General features: G+C 40.4%; 2 protein-coding genes across 2 annotated transcripts; one reads left to right on the top strand and one right to left on the bottom strand.

The window, feature by feature from the left end:
- Window positions 1-2264: 2264 nt before the first annotated feature.
- Window positions 2265-7002, bottom strand: LOC130184633 (uncharacterized). Its single transcript, XM_056400623.1, has 5 exons — window positions 6922-7002; window positions 6772-6825; window positions 5812-6396; window positions 5617-5733; window positions 2265-5046 (listed from the first exon to the last, which is right to left on the bottom strand). Exons 1-5 carry the CDS (start codon window positions 6954-6956, stop codon window positions 4104-4106), a joined length of 1734 nt encoding a protein of 577 aa, XP_056256598.1. The 5' UTR covers window positions 6957-7002; the 3' UTR covers window positions 2265-4103.
- A 4632-nt stretch (window positions 7003-11634) lies between these two features.
- Window positions 11635-15664, top strand: mpv17l (MPV17 mitochondrial membrane protein like). Its single transcript, XM_056401995.1, has 4 exons — window positions 11635-12209; window positions 12574-12644; window positions 13755-13784; window positions 15022-15664. The coding sequence occupies exons 1-4, from the start codon at window positions 11903-11905 to the stop codon at window positions 15235-15237; spliced, it is 624 nt and encodes a 207-aa protein (XP_056257970.1). The 5' UTR covers window positions 11635-11902; the 3' UTR covers window positions 15238-15664.
- Window positions 15665-19853: the final 4189 nt, after the last annotated feature.

The raw sequence follows: 19853 nt of genomic DNA, 5'->3' as shown, positions 1-19853 counted from the left end.
GAAGATTTTAATCTTGTTGAACTAAATTTGAGACTCAGCAGCTGAACTCACTCGTGGAAATCATTTATTAGTCCCGACACAGTTGCAGAAATTCCCACTTGTATTTTGCTTTACTTTCACCTTCAGTCCAGTTCATCCCAGACCAGTTCCATGAGGATCAGGTCTGCAGACTCTGGTGGTCTTCATCATGTGGCTCATTATCTCGTTTCAGGATGAACCAACCAATCTGTCTCCATTTGTCACATGTCTTTTCTCTCCATTCTGACAGCAACAGCAGAGGGTGCAGCAGAGGGGGTAACACAGTTTGTTCAAGTAGTGTCTTTATACAGAGGGTTTGTAAAGTCATCACCAAGCTAGGCTGGAAACCACTGGACTAAACTAACAGTATGTGAAGTAGTTAAAACCAGCTCCACCTCGAGCAGCTACAACAGTAACTTCTGCTTTTTGTTAAATATTAACTAATTGTATCTCTCTGGGCCTTAAACAGTCGTCAAATGAAACAATGTGAAGTTAAGAGGGGAAGTAACTGATGAAACTGCTATCAATTGATACACATCTCAGACGTCACAAAGAACCACATCTAGATATATATGTGTATATATGTATATGTAATTACTTTTTTTCCCCATAATTTTACTGTTTTTCTAAATTATTTGTTGGTCCACTTACAATACCTTGACAGCCCACCAGGGGCCGGCAGCCCTCAGGCTGGGAACCACTGCCTTTGAGGAAACATCAGAGACTCAGCCACATTTGCATTTATTCTGATGCTACAGTAACAAATAGACAGGAAATCAGGGATGACGTGCAGCAAAGGGCCAAAGGTCGGACTTGAACCTATGGCCGCTGGGGTTAGGACCAAAGCCTATGTGGTTCGTGCTCTACCAGGTGAGCCGCCAAGGCGCTCCAGCAACTTTTATTTGTCAATGTTTGTTAGCTTGCAACTGGCAGTAGCCTTTGTCCGACGCACTGCCTGCTGGGTACACACTGCCACCAGCAGTAAGCTTTAGATACAAGACAGTGTTTGATTGTTTGGCTGGGAGTTGATTTACTTCTTGAACAATGTGAAAGTCTGAAATGTCAAGCGTCATACCAAATGTTCAGTGCTGAACCGTGGTTCACTGAGTGCTCATACCACATCCTTCACAAGCATTGTGTGTGGGATGTACTGTTTAGTACATCACTAACAACATTGGTGGAAAAATTGCTGTTCACATGGTAAAATCACAAGACACACACATATACACACGCACGGCTGGGTAGTCTTTTGTTGTACTGAGTAAGAGCAAGTGTAATTAAGTGTTTTCAGTTGTCCTTACTGATTATACACTTGCCCAGGGTGAAGTTAGTTACATGATGTAACTGGACAACCATGTACCTGTCGCCATGTCCAGCAACAGCATCGTCAGGATCTCGCACCTTAGTGTAAACACAGTCTTTGGTGCCAGGAAATCACCAAACAGGCCCCGTGTGCAAAACAGACACCAGTTTTATTCTAAGTGGACATATCAATTTAAAAACAAATCCTTGGTCTCAGTATTACAGTGATTTAATTCACCAAGACACCTCACACAGTCACTTTGAAAATTATTATATGCAAGTTTTTTTTTCTTTATTATATTTTCCTTTTTATCAGCAGACATGTTCTTGTATCTTTCACATGTTCTTGTTTATCTTTTACATTTTCTAGTCTATTTTTCACATGTGCTTTATCTTTGATGCTTGTTCTTTATCGTTCATGTCATTTGCTGTTGATTCTGTGTCTCAATCTTTCTTGTTTTCCTTCTTCTCTGGATAAAATGGCGTATCCAGGATAGCTTTGTTTTTTTATTTTTTTGATGTTGACAGGCTTCGACACAAGGATCCACAGATCTTCTCCCATGAGTCCATCTCTAAGTGCCACAGTTTAGCTGTGGCCCTGATGGACTGTGAAGCTTCACCTTTTGCAGCTCTGGCCAGACTGAGGCTGTTTTTGCAGATGGACAAGATGTTGAAGCCGAGGAAAAAAGCACTGACTGTGATCAAACCAGTCCTGGCTGCTGCCATCTGAGGCACATCGCATGCATCTAATGCTCCACCTTCAACACCGGTTTCAGTATTTGTTCCTATACCACCAGTATCAGTCAGAACTCTGGATATTCCCTGAGCCACATCGATCTTACTCGCTTCCATTCTGGAGACAGGTTGACCGGTCACCTCCTGCAGACAGTCCTGGAGACGCTGCACGTCCTCCATGAAGCTCTGGAAGACCTCACTGGCTTTCTTCTGATGTTTACGCTTTACTCTAGTCCCTGCAGTTGTGGTGACAGCACTGCTGACTACACTGGTGAGTCCCAGACAGTTGTACTGCTACTGAAATGAGTTTGTGGATTACCATGTTTGTACACACCACTGCACTTTGTGGACTTCCTTTCACCTCACCACAGTGGGTGTAACACAGAGCTGTGAGACGCTGTCAGTTGTTTGAGGTGCAGCTGGTTTTTATTTGTTTGGTTGTTTTTGTCATATAATTTAAACATCAGTTAATTATCAAAACCACCAATGACTCCCTGCCCATTCCATATCAATTAATGTCATTATTTGAGCATTATTCTGGTTCCACCTTTGTATCTAAGACAGTGTGCTGAAAGACACACATTTAATCAGTGAATGAGTGCAGGCAGTGAAATGATCATACAGTAGATGGAAGGCTGGGCTGTGTCGGAGTGTGGACTGGGGGAGCTGGGGATTTAAAAGTGCATTGCACACAAAAACGCAGATCTTAAAAGTGTATCCCACCCTTTGTGCACTCTCTGCAGCTTCTCTATATGAATCCAATCACTCTGTCTTCAAAGTAGAAAATTAACAAAGGCAATAATAATTACAACATTATATCATTTTAAAATCTTGCACAACAGAAAAGTGACAACATTTTTTGTTTTTTATCATTATGGGAAATTTAAAGGGACATTCTTCAGAGCACACAGTGCTTGAGGCTCTGAACTTGCTATTGCTAGAGAGAGAGGAGATGTAAAACTACATTGAGATGGGTTTTGGTTCTTAAACCACAAATATCTTCTTATGGATCAATACTTCAAATAAAACACAGGAAATGTGTAAAATATGGGACATTTAAAGCTTTACAGAAAACAATTGCAAAGTTGGGTGAAGCAGGTGCCTCCATGAACAAAAAAAGTCCACATTGTATGAAACAAAAAAAAGAAATATCCAAGAAATAATGTATTATTCTTATTTAATCTATTCTACACATTGAAGTTTATTTTTATGACAGTAAATGTGTTTGTGTCGTACAACATCATTGTGACATCATTATGACAGATTGCAACCCTACTGGTAAATATTCTTCATAGAATTTATCACTGAATGACATATGTAATACATTCATAGTAAAAGAAATAAAATAGAAAGAAATAAAAAGAAATTCAGTTAAGGAAATAGCATACTGCACATGTAATTGTTAACCAACTCAAGTAATCAGTTTGTTATGAGAAATAAACTTTAAAGGAGATATTTGTACGTTTTTCTAACGTTAGCATTAATGGCTGTTTGCCTTTATTGCTTTACTCACCAACAGCTTTCTCAAGAGGTGGAAAGAAACACCGATGTTAACTCTTGTTTTGCTTGTTTTTCTATCACTTCTTTTCCTCTACTGAAGTTAGCATGCTAACCAGCTAGCCCCAGCCCGGTCAGACTGTCTCGTCACTTTCTGATACCGAGTCACTAGAGTGTCCAGTCTGCCCTGAAGAACTCACTGCTCAGAGGATGTATTATAATCTATGGTCTTGTAGACTCAACTATGGCTGAAGCTCTGCAACACTGGTAAGTAAACAACTGTTAATGCTAATGTTGGCTATATAGCAACAGCAAAACTTACAAATAGCTCCTTTAAGAGTTGGTCAAGCAGAGATTTAAATTGTGTTTGATACTAATCAGTGATTTACAGCTTTTGATTGAATTTCTTCGTTCAAATTAATCAGAGTAAGCAAAAAGGCACATTAGAGAGTTGCCACAGATGCAGTACTATGTGTTTACTGAGTGCTACGCTACACTTGATTAAATGAAATATTCACATCCGTTTCTCTGTGTGTAGATCTAGATCTACTTCATGGATAAAATGGTGTCTCCAGAGTACCTTGTTTTCTCTCTGATGTTAAGAGGCTTTGACACAAAGAGTCGCGGATCTTCTTCCATGACTCTATCTCTGAGCTCAAAAGTGCAGCTCTGGCTCTGATGAACTTTGAGACTTTAGTCTCACTGCCTTTAGCCAGATTGATGCTGTCTTTACAGATGAAGAAGATGTCCATGCCGAGGAAAAGAGCATTGAGTCCGATGAAACCTGCCCTGGCTGAATTGGATAGAGCGAGAGGCCCTTTGACTGCTGCCTGACCAATATCTGGGATGTCTGAGGCCACCCTGGGCACATTGCGTAATGCTTTACCTTCCTGGGCCACCACCTTACCAACACCTGTAATCACCTCTTCACTTTGCAACACCTTAACAGCAGAGGCAGCATCGACAAGTGAATCAATGCCTTTTCCAACAGCACAAACTTTACTGAAAACAATGCCCACTCCCTGAGCCACATCAATCACACTTGCTTTAATTTTAGAGACTGTTTGACTGGTCACCTCCTCCAGACAATCCTGGAGAATCTGCACATCCTCATTGAAGACCTTGAAGACTTCACTGGCTTTCTTTTCTTGTGTAACATTTACTCCAACCTCTGTGGCTGTGGTGACAATACCGTTAACTCCGCTGGTGATTCCCAGCCCTACCCCTGTCATGGTCAGAGCTAGAGACACTCCTGCTGTTACAGGAATTAACGCCAACCCAACAATGGAAAGCACACCTCCAACTGCCCCCACTGAGCTGCCAGCCACACTGGAGATCTTTGCCCCTTTACTCATCTTGTCAAGCTGAACAGCAATGTCCTCCAGGTCTTTGAGACACTGCAGCATCCTGGGATGTCGCTTGTTGAACTCACTGATGAAGGCAGAACATGACTCCTCCCGAAACAAGAACACTGTCCGGAAGTGCTGGTTCATCCTGATAAAGACAAAAGAGGAAATTAAGTGAGAATAAATAATTATTTTAATACAATTACAAGTCATCCCGAAGAGAACATGAATGTGTGTAACACTTTTTACAGCAATCCATCCAATCTAAAAGTTATTGAGACATTTCCCTCAAAACCACTAATGAAAAGTCCAGAGATCACCAAAGTCATCACCAAATCTCCAAAGAATCACCAAAGCAATCAGGATCCGTCCTCTGGGGATGATATGGATATCTGTATAATATTTCATGGAGAACCATCCAGTAATTATTTTGACAGGTGGTAGATGCCAATGCCATGGAGTTGGATAAAGTATCTGATGTAGGATGGGACTGAGACTGGATTGCAGTATTGCTTGGACTGTAGTCTTCATGCAGAGTAGGAATGTAAAGGAGTAAACAAGTAAATAATCTTTGCACTTAACATGTCTATTTTTCTTGCTATGTAGCAAACAGCCACAACACGAACGCAAAAGCCACAACATCAATGCAGTTTTTTGTTTAATTTTTTGGGCGGGGCACAACTATGTTTGAGGCCAAAAAACATGAGGTGATGCTTACCTTATTTCATCAAGCTGATTAATGTGATAAAGCATCCTCTGTGTTTCATCTTCAGACAAGTCCTCATCGACCTCAACCAGAGTTCTCCTAGTCTTCAGGCGAAAGTCCCAGAGGGAGCTGTGACGGACAGTTACACTTTATTATGCCTCTAATGCAAAATGTGCATTTTATTTTGTTCATGAAATGACTGTTTACCTTTTCTCAAACTGCTCACAGATTATCTGGATGGTCTGTATGTATCTGTCCAACTGATACGACAGCACTTCCGCATTCTGGAGTCTGGGAACAAAGAAGACTCGTGCATCTCTTTTAAACTCGAGGAGGAGGGGGCAGATTACTCGTGCAGCAGCGATGACAGCCTGAATGTTTTCAAGGCTGATCGCTTCAGGTAGAACTAACACCTGGTTTTCCATGAACACATGAAGTGAGGTGACCGCCAGCTTCTCCACTGCATCCAGGAAGCAGTCGAGCTTCTCCAGGCCTCTCAGAGTGTCCTCCAGCACAGCAGCCAGCTCCTTCTCCAGCTCGTCACAGGTTTGTTTTCCGTTCACCACGCCCCTCATGTATTCCAGAAAGGCCTTACCTTTCTCCTGTGACTTGGTAACGTGGCTGAGGCTCAGGTCAGTTTTGTCAAACCTGTCTTTGATGTCCTTGATCATCTTGGATTCCCTCTCCCTTGCAAGCACCCATTTAGAGCTCGTCTCACAGAATCCTCTCACTAAGGTGATGGAGATGAGGGTGTCTGTGACATAGTGGCTCAAAGCCTCCCGTAGTTTCTTTCTGTAAGACAAAACAACAACCTTGTTGTCCGACCCACTGAGCTGTTATTGTGCAGTAACTCTCACTGAAAGAACTTTTGTGACTCCATCTTAGGTTTGTGATCTTGTGACCCTCCAGAGGGTCACAAGATAAATGTGAGGGGTCACAAGATGATTATTGGGAGAGGAAAGAAGAAAAGACAAAGGTCTGATGTACAAATTTGCATAAATTTTTCAGACTTTTCCAAACAAGATATGAATTTTGTTGTCTAAAATATTTTTCTTTTATATCGGGATCAAATATCTATATTTCAGTAAGCATCCTCCTTTCACCTTATTTGACCCTTTTCTATTACTCGGTTCTTCTCTTATTCTGTTTAAAAGATTCAAACTTTACCTTGCACCAGACATTTTCTCTCCTTGGTGTGAAGTCTTCAGCTGCTCTCTGGGGCTTCAGATAAAATAGAAAAGAAGGAGATTGGACGCTGTGTCAAAGAACACTGAATATATTGAAAGAACAAAGTCACCTCTCAGAAAGCAACTTCACCAGGTGTGTGTGGTTTCGTTTTCCTTTCTCCACATCAGCGAGTGGAGTCACGTGCCTGCACTAAACTCGCTCCAGACTCAGAGGTCTATACTTATTAAGGAGGCTGAGACTGTAAAAAAGGGTTCAAAGTCCTTCATGTGCTGTCGCTCCTCCCCGTGAGAAACTGCGATCGGGCCAACTGTCAATCACATTTCCATACTCGTCACAGTGAAATGACAAAATGTTTAAGATATTTGTAAAAAAAATTAAAAAATAAATAAACAATAATCATAATAATAATTATAACAATAATAATAATAACTTTACTACTTTACTTGTATAGCATGTTTATACCAGAAATGTAGCACAAAGTGCTTTACAACAAAGAAATGACATGCACCAAGTGCTTCACATGGAAAGAGGTCAAAAACATGTAAAAGCATTGATTTAAAATGAAAAAACATTAAAAACATTAATGTAAAATGAGATATAATAATAAATGAAATAATTAATCATTAAATAAGAAGACATTTAAAAGAAATGCTGAGCAGTGCATATGGTTAAGGTGAAGAAATAAGTTTTGAGCTTTCTTTTAAAAGGGCTCAGTTTAGTTTAGTAAAAGACTCTTCATGAGAACGACTTACAGCGACTGGATCTGAAGACTTAGAGTCTTAAGATACCACACACTGATTTTATCTGCAGACAGTCGACATGAACTGAGCCAGACTGGACCAGAACTTGGTCCGATCAGTGAGGCGATTGTTAGGTTTGATAGACACAAGTAGAAGCTTCACTACAACAATATAAGTGCACAGAAAATAGACATTAAAAAAATAAAATATGAAAGACTTAAAGGGATGCATGTATTAATTTTTACACAGCAATACTATGACATGAATTCAATCTGAGGTATTTATCATTGTAGAAGAGGGAAGCCAAGTTACAGGGGAAGGAAGAGCGCTTTACCAAGGGCCAGCCTTTATATCAAGGTCACCAAAATGATTATTGTTGTCATCATCATTGTTTTATTAGATTTGTTGTTGTAGCTGTTGTCCCTGTTGAAATTATGTTTCCAACAGTGGCCCCAAGTCTTTGTGTTAAGCTAACTAGCATCATGTTTAACAGTAGCTTCATGTTTAACAGACGGCCATGAGAGTGGTCTCAATGTTCCCATATAACTTACTCCTGTCCCATGTTAATTTAGTGTCACCTTGATTCATTTGAACATCTGGAAATGGTACCTCATGAAATCCACAGTATGGCTGTGCCACATTTTAACTTTAAAATGGGTCGAATCAAATCTGTCCAAAAATGAAAACAGAAGAGGTGAGAACTTAAAAGTTAAAAAAGTTAAATGAAGGCAAGAAATTATTGAGAAAGAAAGACAGAAAGAAATGAAAAACAAAATAAAAATAAAGTAACATGAGGAGAGGAAGGGAATCAAGCAGAATGAATGAAACAGAAAAAGCAGTGTGATGTTCATTGATCTATCATCTTGTTTTACGGTTAGAAGCAGAATTAAACACGAACAGGTTCAGTCTGAAATCAGCACCAGTCACACACAATCACACACTGTTACACACAAACAATAGATTCCTGTAATAAGGGCCACACACCAGCACAGCACACTGGCACTACACTCACACATCTCACACTCTGGGAGTGAAACTCACTGACACCACTGCAACAGTCAGTTGATAACTTCAGATCCTCCTTTACAGAGGTGAACAAAGTACACAGCTCCATTACTTTAGTCAGGGTTTAGATCCTCCTGGTCAAATATTACTCCAATACAAGTGAAAGTTGTTTTACTTGATTTAAAGTACTGGAGTACTTGATTTTAAAATACTTATGTTGTTCTACATTTATAGAACCTAATGACTGAACTGACTGTAGAATCTGGAGAATAAAAGCTTGTAGAATACGACACAAAGACTGTAGACATGGACATAACTGAATCAACAAAAGGAGCCTTAGTTTCTTGTATTTCTTTTGGTTAGTAATGAAGTCTGGGCGTGGTACACAGCAAACATTTCAAACTGAATGAGTCTTTCTTTATTTCTAAACCTTCAAACACAGACCTCAGATAATAGATCCATAATAGAAGAAAGTTCATTCAGCTGACTAAAAGCTGCTTCAAAGTAAGAGTAGGGCTACTTCATAGTACGTGGAGTCAAAAGTAGCTGACAATATTTGTCTTTTGAGCGTAGTGGAGTAAAAGTCAGTTTCCAAATACTTAAGTACAGGTTTCAAGTAAATGTACTTACTGTCCACTCCTGCTCTTTTATGGTTATCTTTATGTAAGGGGAAGCAATTTATTCTATCTCCTCTTCTGACAGCTTTTTTTTTTTTATGGACACCAACGTTGCAGTTTTCATTTCCAGCAGAAAGCTGTTAAACAGTTTAGATAAGAGTTTGTTACTTTAAAAGAAGTAATGATCTTACAGGTCCTATTTTTTATTCTTTAGATTATTCTCTTTTTACCCCCTGACAACATGGTGGCCCTTATTTTTTGATTCACAGGTCTATGGTTCTCAATAAAACAGAGGGAAATAAAATTGTTATCTCTCTATAATGTTGCTCTAGCAGGTATTTCATGTGACCTTTCCCTCCACACACCTTAACCCTTCACTGTTTCATAAAAAATGTTTTCATAAAACATTACTGAGATTTAATTCTAATTGTCAAAAGTCTAATGTAAACTTGTGTCTGGTCTGAACGTGTTTAAGAACATGTTTTTGGGGGAGTGAAAGGTGTGAATAGATTTTGCAAAACAGTCATGTTTGTCACAGAATTGTCTTGTCATTATCTTGTTGTATTTACAGTTTGCATATTTGAATTTGTCATGCAGATTTATTAAGGCCAGTAGGGGTCTGACAGTGAGTGTAGAAAGAGACTGATTGGAGTCCTGGCTCCCACACAGTTTCCAGGTCTTGGGGTCCTCTCCTGTTCAGAGTGGTTTCTTTGGGTTGATAAAAAAAAAAAAGGGGCTGGAGGTTTCCTACTGAGCAGCGTTGGCAATTTTGTGACTTTCTCGCGAGATCAGGTGACTTTTAAAACCCTGTGGCTACTTTTCTTCATAAAAGCAGGTAGTGACATATCTGGAGACTTTCTGGACAGACTTTATCTGCTCTCCTGTGAGGAGTAATGTGAAGGTCTGATTTGATTACGTCATTATTGTGATATCGTCGCATATCAATTAATAGAAGTAGAACATATCTTTAGGGCGCTGACTTTATTTGCAGGACCCATCATGGCAACATCCTAACACGACACAACCTGTCAGTACCATCATGTGTGACTCTCCTATAATCCCCAGATGCAAAATACAGGGGCGCCCTCTATAGGCCTTCAACTTTAATAGCGTGCAATAGCCACTCTATGACAATTATTATTATAGTGACCACCTGATGGAAAATCATACATATATATATCCAACAATAACATTAACATTCAAACTAAATTACATAAATTACGTATTTTTTTAACACCCAGTGTCCCATAATCTCTCATGAGAACTACAAATCTTCTGTTCTTTAAAAGGGTCTGTCTGTCCACTTGCCGTGGTCGCTAAAACAGACCGCTGGTCACTACCACTAGGGGCGCTGAAGATAGTGGTCCAGACCAGTTGGAGCTCTGTGGTTTTTGTGGTTCTCCACCTTCTCCCTTCTCTGGACGTGTTGGCAACTATGTCATGAATTTCCCATAAGGGATAAATAAAGTATCTATCTATCTATCTATCTATCTATCTATCTATCTATCTATCTATCTATCTATCTATCTATCTATCTATCTATCTATCTATCTATCTATCTATCTATCTATCTATCTATCTATCTATCTATCTATCTATCTATCTATCTATCTATCTATCTATCTATCTATCTATCTATCTATCTATCTATCTATCTATGTCAGATGATCATCATGCTTTGTCTATTAATATGCTCTATTATCGATTAGCCTCTTTAAATATTCTTGTTGTTGGATTGTAGACCTATATTGAAGTTTTATTTAACTGTTTATAAATATGAAGCAGTGAATCCATGTGGTCCTTGTGGTCCGGACCTGTTTGATTGTGAAGAGGGGAATGAGGCGCTGATTCAGACCCGTGGCGCACATTAAATCTTCCTGGGGAAATTATCTCTTTTATAATAAAGCTCAAAAGGGAAGACTGAAATAAAAAGTAGACACAAAATGACTATGAACTATAATTATTATTCTTACATTGTAAATGTTCACAACTGCTTTGAATATTGTGTATGTTAAAGCAAAGTTGAATGAGAGAGACGGAGCATTGACTGCGCGCACTGCGGGTTTGTGCGCCACTGATCTGACAGTGCATGGACTGGCTGAGAGCGCGTTAGGACCGAGCTCTGCGCAGCTAACCGCCGTTGTTGATGTCAGTGACGCAGTTCGACGCGGAGGCACGTCTGAGTTGCCCGGGACAATCCCTCAGATTAGCGCTTGACCCGCAGGATTTGCCGGAGAGGCACCTGATTCACCGGGAGCGACACGCCGACGCAGAGCAGACAGAATGATCTAGATTCGGTTTGAGGTTCCAGTGGAGCCCGTTCCACAACCCTATCCCCGTCTTTTACACCTACATCATCATCGGATGCATTTTGCGCACATGACTCCAGGACGGAATACTTTTAGAGGAGCCCTCTCCAAGTGGCCAAATTGGAGCTATGGCAGATTTTACGCAGGAGGCAAATATGGCGATTAGAGTGTTTGGGAAACTTTTTTGGCGGTGTCACTTTACTCAATAGTCATCTGAGAACTGATAATGTGTGTTATTCCTGCTGCCGGTGAAAACGTCTAATCCCCTCCTGATTACCGCTTACAGATGGATTGTGTCGTGTCCGCCATCCGGTTGACATCAGGGCCTAGTCAAAGTCATTTAACCGCTATGCTTGCGTCTTGATTGTTGAATTGAAGCCACTTGAGGCAGTTCATCATATTCATCTTATTGTCAGCGGCCTCTCCTCCCGGTGCCAGAATGAGGAGAGCTGTGTTGAAAGAAGCCGCCAAACGTTTCCCCTGGCTGGCCAATGTCACTTTGTACGGGTGCTTATTCGCCGGCGGTGACCTGGTCCATCAGCTCATGGCTCAAAAGGAGCGCATGGACTGGAAGCACACTCGCAACGTGGCCATCGTGGCAATCAGTTTCCATGGAAACTTTAATTACTTCTGGCTACGAGCCCTGGAGAGGCGGTTCCCTGGAAAGTCTGCCGGGATGGTTTTCCGCAAACTCCTGCTGGACCAAAGCTTCGCGTCGCCTTTGGCCACCAGTGTCTTCTACACAGGTGAGATGGTCTGACTTCACGTCTAACGCAAACACACACACACACACACACACACACGCACACGCACACACACACTTTAGTGTTTGGTGAATGCAAGGCACTGTTTCTGTGTTGAGATTCATGGCCCCGAGAAAATCGTTAATAAACCTTCACAGCACAGAAGGACAGGGTTAAGATATGGCTGCGATATAAAGGCATTAAACTCAGCAGTGAGGCTTCATGAGGCTTCCTATTAAGGTTCTCTCTCGGTCAAACATCATGTGGGCCAAGGTGAGGAGTAATTACACGTTTCTAAATTAGTGCGTAATGGCGCACAAATGCTTATCGCCCCTCAAACTGCGTAAATGTCTCCGCTGTCCTGCAGGAGTGAGCTTCCTGGAGGGTAAAGAGGATATCTTTGAAGACTGGAGGGAGAAGTTCTTCAACACCTGGAAGGTAAGGAAGGCCTCGGCTGCTTCAGGCGAAGGAAAGTCACCTTCCCTTCCTCTGCTGCTGCCGCCGCCGCTGCTGCTGCTGCTGCGAGCTAACAGCCAGATTAACCTAGATTGTGACACTGCTGCTTTAGCGCAGTGGGCACGACTCCCGGAAGCAAGCGGGGTAATTCAGTCGTGACTAGTGCCAGAGGATAAAAAAGTCAGTGAGTTTCAGGACGTTTGCGAGTTGAAATCCTGCCAAGTGTAAAGAACAGTGTCATGCAAGCTTTAACTGTGGTGTAATGCTTCATTATCCTGGTAAACCTACAGCCATCTGACAGGAACAGGGCTGGAAAAGGAGATCACCATTGCAATCCATCTTGTTTCAAGAATTTCGTTGTTAGCTGAAAGTACATTTACTCAAATACTGCAGGTGCATATCATTTCAGATTCAAGTATTTCCATTTTCTTTTATCCTGTCTTGTTTTTAGATGCTCTTTACTCATTTCTGACAAGGAAACTGAGAACAAACATCTCTTTTCTTTTAATGTAAAATGAGTCTGAAGTCTGAATTGGAGATGAAATGATTGTTAAGACAGATGACTCTACAGTTCACTGATACTGACATGAGAAATATGATCATTATTAACAGTTATTTGTCTTATTATTTGTGTATTTTATATTTGTACTGGTGTATTGTGACTTGTAATGTTATTTGTTTTGTGTTACCTGCATGCCATTAGCATGTTTGCTACAATCCAGCATGTTTACATCATGTATTTTGTACTGATGTTCATTAACATGCATTGTCCCTATCAAATAAACAAATAAAATCATGTTTAGCAATCAATGTTATCAATCCAATGTAAAAACACATGAAATACAACTAATGAGAGGCTGGAGGTCTGGCATCAAGCAGTTATGATATTGTGTCATACTCCTTTATTTAAAGAAGCAGCACACAGTCTTTAGGACGTAGGACTTTAGATGGATAAGAAAGTTCCCAAGCTCAACACTTCCAATCTAAACTGTAATTATCTTCACTGCATCTAAAAGCTCAACGTTGATGATCCAAAACAGAGATTCTGTTGAGCCATTCAAAACACTCATTATGTGCTGTTTTCTCTTTCAGACCGGACTCATGTACTGGCCGTTCATGCAGGTAAAGTTGAACACAATTTCATAGTTTTGTGGACATTGATATCTGTCTTTTGGTTTTTGTTGTAAATAAAAAAAAAAGAAGATGATGGTAGTTAGAAGAACAAAATGCTTGATGCTGATACTTGATGTAAGAGTACGGTTTTCCTGAATACCTGTGACAAATCTGAGTACATGTCACATTTGATAGTGTCTGGTGTCTCCCCCTCAGCCAAGGTAAATCATATAAAGGGAGTCAAGGAAACTATTTATTACCTCCCCCAAGAAGGTTATGTAATCACCCCTGTCTGTTGGTTTGTGTGTTTGTCACTGAACCAGTTTGCACTGAACTTGGTGGAGGGATGGGACGTGGATCAGGGAAGAACCCATTAAATTTTGGTGCAGACCCGGATCACTTACTATAAATTTGAATTTTTTCTTCTGAAGTCCGGTGTATGTTGTTTGGCATTGGCCTTGGTGGAGCTGTGCACTCTAATGAGCGCATTTTCTAGGTTAATCTGTAATTGGTCATTTTCTTTTTCTTAAAGTGACCTCATGTCAGAGTTCACTATTACACATTTTCATTGACAGGTTTACTCTAATATCATGGATTAATAACCAACTCAGTTTCAAAGTTGAGTTGATCTGCAATCTGCATGCACATTGTGAAGCAGGTGACCAGTTCTGCACTCAGCATCACTCATGGTCAAAGTGCATTTACTCATGGTGACTTTTAACTCCCCAGACAACCTCTGCAGCGTCATAAAGCGAATTGTTTGCAACCACCTTTTTTAAGATGCTTCAAAAGCATCAGTGAGATAGTTACTGATGTCTTAGATGTCGTAGAATAAAGCGTGAAAATGTTGTGAGCTTCTGTTAACCACAGACCTCATTTCAAGCATCTAACCAAAAACCCGATTAAATATCCCGTAGACTTCAGGACAAGCGAATCGGAAGTGCAAAAATGCAACTGATATCTGGGTTTTAGGACTCATTCCTGCAGCACTCTATTACGACCTCCTCCACTGTCGCCATGTTTGTTGTTGTCGGAAACTTATGACTCTGAGCTTCCCTCTAGTGGATGTACTGCTCAACTATTTTCATACATAAAGGAAGCATAAGTGAGCCCACAATAGTGAACTTCTTAACTTTGAAAGATCCTAAGTTGATATTGGAAGAGAATTCTGTTCCTGCTGAATAACGTCTGCTGACCATTTCTCTGTCCTATTCTCCATCCTCTCATCTCGCCGCCCCTTTCCTAGTTTCTGAACTTTGTCCTGATGCCGCTGTACATGCGAACGGCCTTCATGGGCTGCTGCGCCTTCCTCTGGGCCACCTTCCTGTGCTTCTCTCGGCAGAACGGCGATGGCACTGCCGGCGTGGCTCTGGCCTTCGTCATGGACCCCCGTAAAACTCTGGAGGAGATGCGTGAGGCCCGGCTCGCCCGGAAAAGGCAAAAGGCTCAGAGGGAAAACTGAAGGGAGGAGGACGGGGACACTACGTCTGTCACCCAGGCCTTTGGGCTTCGACAAGAGGACAGAGAGCGTTTTCACTTTTGCTAAACCAGCATCCATGAAATGGAAGCAGCGTGGGGAGCTGACGAGATGAAGAGCATCTGGTTTATAAGAAAAGTGTGACTGAGTACATTCAGTTTGATGTGAATTTTTGAAGGCCAATGTTGTAGTAATAATACTACTGTCCTGGAAGCACAGTACTAAATTGCTTTTGCCCCTTTAAGCACTGGCATAGCAACATGAGAGTAAGACAACAAACCCTGTCTCCTAAAAAACTGCTTATATACTAATCTGCAATGGCAAATAGGGAAACTGTAATTAGGAGTAAATGTTTCTCTTGAACACATTTGCAAAGTCCCAAAGTGTTCATACTGGATTTAAGAGCAACATGTTAAATGGGGCATTTGGTAAAGTCAGGGAAAGATCCCAGTCTTGGTTAAATATTGGAAAAGTCAATGCTGACTTGAAGCATTTGACAGAATGTGTTAACCTTTTGAATAATTATTCAAAACCACAATCCTTTCCTGACCGAGGTGATTTCTTCCCTGATCCTCACCACACATAGGACTCAGGATGCAAACTCTTTGTTTATCGAAAACTTTGCCAATGAATGTAATCCAGGCAGCAATTAGGTTTTCTTCTAAACAAATTAGTTCTATGAAAAACATAATTTCTAAGCAACAAGGGTGGAAATACAAGTGTGGCGGGTTCAAGCTGCCAGATAAAGTGGCTGCAGTGTTCAGTACAGTCCACAATACTAAGGTGTTGAAATGAGCAACAAATTGACAGACAGTTCCTCCACTGATAGAGCAGTACCAGTGCTGGAAAAAGAGTCATTGGGTCAATAAAATCAAAAGGGCTCATCCTCAGGGGAGCTTGAAGGTGCTCAATAAATTGATAGCAAGATAGACCTGGATATTTCCTGTATACAGGTGGAGGTTCTGCCCTTGTGGAGGCCCTAGAGTAAAAGGCAGAGGGTCACCAAAATTATTAAGATTCCTTCTCAGGGGATCATGACTATCCACAGTATATTTTTTAAAAATCTGGCCACTAGTTCTCTGGACAAAGTGAAGGATGAAATAATGTCATCGTCAAGACCTGCCACTTGTGTGGCAAAAATATGAACAAAGTGAAATTCAGTTATAGGATATGAGGTCTAAGTGCTAAAGGCTGACACACATTGTTTACAGTTGCAGATGATCTTGCCTCACCTGCCTGGACCTAAGGACTTTTTACTTTAAAGGGCAGTTGTGCTGTGATGAGGGACCGTGGCTGGTTGTTGTGTTGGTGGCACTGGTTTGATGTGAGCCTACAGCGCAGGAAAGCTCCTGAGATCAGATTTAAGGGCTCGATATTCCTGCTCTACACCAGTCGTGCCTTCTCTTGGTGACAAGACTGCCCTGACTACTGTTCTACAGGCTGGCAGTGTTTGGCTGACTGGTGATGGTCACTAATAATAATTAATGCACTGAGATATATATATATACACATATATATATATATATATATATATATACACATTACCATACATTTTTAAATTTCTGCATTTATCTTGGGATGCACTGATGTATCAGGCTGATAGCTTACATTACACAATAGGCTTCAGCAGTATGAGGTCTGAAAGCTCATCAAGTGTCCAAAATCAAACAGGTTCTTTATGTGGGAGGCAAGAATGTGCTCAGTGAATGTTACAGTAATCTGTCCAGTACATTTTAAAGATATCTGGTGGTGGCGTTAGAGGAAAGGTCAGAAAACATTTAGGGCATTGTGAATAGTTAGAGGAGTTATTATGGAAGCATGGTCATTAGTTTTCGACTGACATAGAGAAAATTGGAAGTGATGCTGGTGCTAGCAGAAAAGTCAGGAAGTCACTCAAATAATTTTGAGAGTTATTGTTCCCATAGAAGCATCCTATGGGGACAATGAAGATTCTTAGCAATGTAATGACAATCTGACAAATAATTTTGATAATATCAATATAATAGACGTACAGATGTTAAAGGAATAGTTTGATTTATTGGGAAATTATCCTGTTTGCTTCCTTGCTGCTAGTTCAATACCATTGTATGCTAAATATGAAGTTAGTCAGCAGGCAATTAGCTTACTTTAGCATAAACTCTGCAAACAGTGGGGCTCTGTCAAAAAGTATGAAATTCACCTATTCAGCAGCTAGCTCCAGTAAATTAGCATTAGTTTCTACATTTTGGTAAAAGAGGTACTGTATAATTACTGAGCTTTAGTTGGGAGGCGGACTTCGTTTTTACCCCCAGCTTCCGGTCTTTATGCTAGGCTAAGCTAACCACCTGCGGGCTAGCTGTAGATCAATTTTAGCATACAAACATGAGAGTGGTATTGATCTTCTTCTCTAATTAGACTCAACTTTATTTATATAGCTGTAAGTAAGAAAGTGAGTAGACATATTTCCCAAAATGTTGAATTTTAACCTTAAGGATAACAGTGATGCAAAGCTTATTAGCCTTCTACCCGTCAAAGGAGCTCATTATTACAAAAGGATATGTATCAGTGCATCCCACTTGTGTCGTATGTCCTAGTTTGACCTGTGAAACTAAACTATCTCAATCCTGTCCTCTTACTTGAAACATCCCATAGGTTGCCATCAGCCCAGATACCTTATCATGCATCACATCCAGTTACCTAAAACAGACCCATCATTTACTCTTATTTAGATTTTAATGATATTTTAGTGAAGTTATAGACTATATATATATACAAGATATGTGACTTGTATTACTATTTATCCAAGACATTTGGATATTTTGTTGCTTACAGTAATTTCCAGCAGCGAAAAACTCTGTCTGCATTGTACATAATATTTGACTTTTACGGATAAAATATATGGATTTACCTTTAGGGAGGATCACATATTTAGCAGTTTGACACAACCCTTCTGTAGATTAACTGGATAACAAGATAGAAATTCTGTTTGTCCATGTATGGAACAAAGCTAAAACCTCAAAGAATGTTAAATATTGTTCAGAACAGAGTATGAAAGTCCATCTCAATTATTTTGTTGCATTAGTACTGTGATATTTTCAGAAATGGGATGCTTCTTTGTTGTGTGAACACTTGTGTGTCCAGTTGACAAGGGTTCGGACAGTAAACCTGACATGAATAAACCAGAATCAAACAGCTCTCTCCTGTTCTGTTGAGTAGATGTGATGTTAAGACACTAATTTTAATGGGATTTGAAGGGAAATTGTGTCAGCGTTAAGCCATGAACAATGAGACTGTTAGTCCAATGAAACTGACTCCCAATGAAACTGCCACGTATAGAGGAGGTCAATAGGGACCCAAGACAACATTTTTGCCCCCCTAAGAGGTTAATCCAGCCTTAAGCACTGGTAATTTGTTGAACCAGCTCCTGGAGCAGATTAAGACTGATGGAAACAATGAGACAAGTGAAATCAGGCAATTTGAATAAGAGTGTGCCAGCAGCTCTGTGAGGCAGTACTCAGGCACACTGCTGCATATAGCTAAATGCTTGCAGGTGTATTTACCATGTTGATGATGAAAATGTCATTAGTGTGCTGGTATTTGGTCCCAAACCAAAGTATTAGGAAAATTACATTTTGAGCTCATGATGGCGCTAGATGGAAAGTTATTAAAAGGCCCTCAAGTTATTCAATTAATCCGAAGGAGAACACACTCTTGAAAAGAAGGCAAATAAACACATTTCTCAAAATAGTCAACTATTCCTTTTACTAATTCCCTCTAATGTCACTAAAGGTCGCAGACACACGTTTGTAATCTGCTGTTAGGGTGGACAAGACTATCTGAAAACATGTAGCCCAGATATGAAGCAAGGACAGAGTGGATTGGAGTTTGTGTGTGTATGTGTGTGTGCCTGCAGATATGTGTGTGTGTGTGTGTGTGTGTGTGTGTGTGTGTGTGTGTGTGTGTGTGTGTGTGTGTGTGTGTGTGTATGTGTGTGTTACAGCTTTATGCTCTAATGATGGTGCGTGTGGATTAACCAGGATCGGATAGGCCCGGTTAATCCCTCTGAAAAGGACAGAGTTGACCCAATGCGACCTCTGACCCCTCCAACAGGAAGTGAAATTCCCCAATCAGAGCCAAGGAAAGAGTCAGGTGCCATTTAACACACTCTCTTTAACCTCTGAAACATAACCACCATACTATGCATGATGTAAGAGGCTAGATGCAGAGCAGGAGGAGCAAAGCACTTAAAATTCAGTGCACTTTCATGCATTCAGGTCTAATAACTGAGAATAATTATTAATAAGAATTGGATAGAAAACAGGAATAAAATGTTAGAGATGAGTTAATGCAATGTATATCCTGTTTGTTTCCTTTCTGCTGTTAATAACTTGGTGTGAATAAAACAGTGGTTTTGTTTAAGCTCTTGTCTGTTGTTTGAATGTTAATCCATGCACCGCAGGGCAGTTTTTGTGTTGTTTCTGACCTTCTTTAAATACAACTGTAGTCTAAGTCTAGTTCTTTTTTTACATGGAGATATAGTTTTTATTCAGTTAACTGTTATGAATGGATCATTGCTTATGAGAAAAAGTATTTAAAACTAAATAGAAGTGCATGTAAGATGA

The sequence above is a fragment of the Seriola aureovittata genome, chromosome 17, assembly GCF_021018895.1.
Source record: "Seriola aureovittata isolate HTS-2021-v1 ecotype China chromosome 17, ASM2101889v1, whole genome shotgun sequence".
Taxonomy (NCBI): Eukaryota; Metazoa; Chordata; class Actinopteri; order Carangiformes; family Carangidae; genus Seriola; species Seriola aureovittata.
Note: the sequence above shows the minus strand (reverse complement) of the source record. Positions and strands in the feature narration are given on the sequence as shown.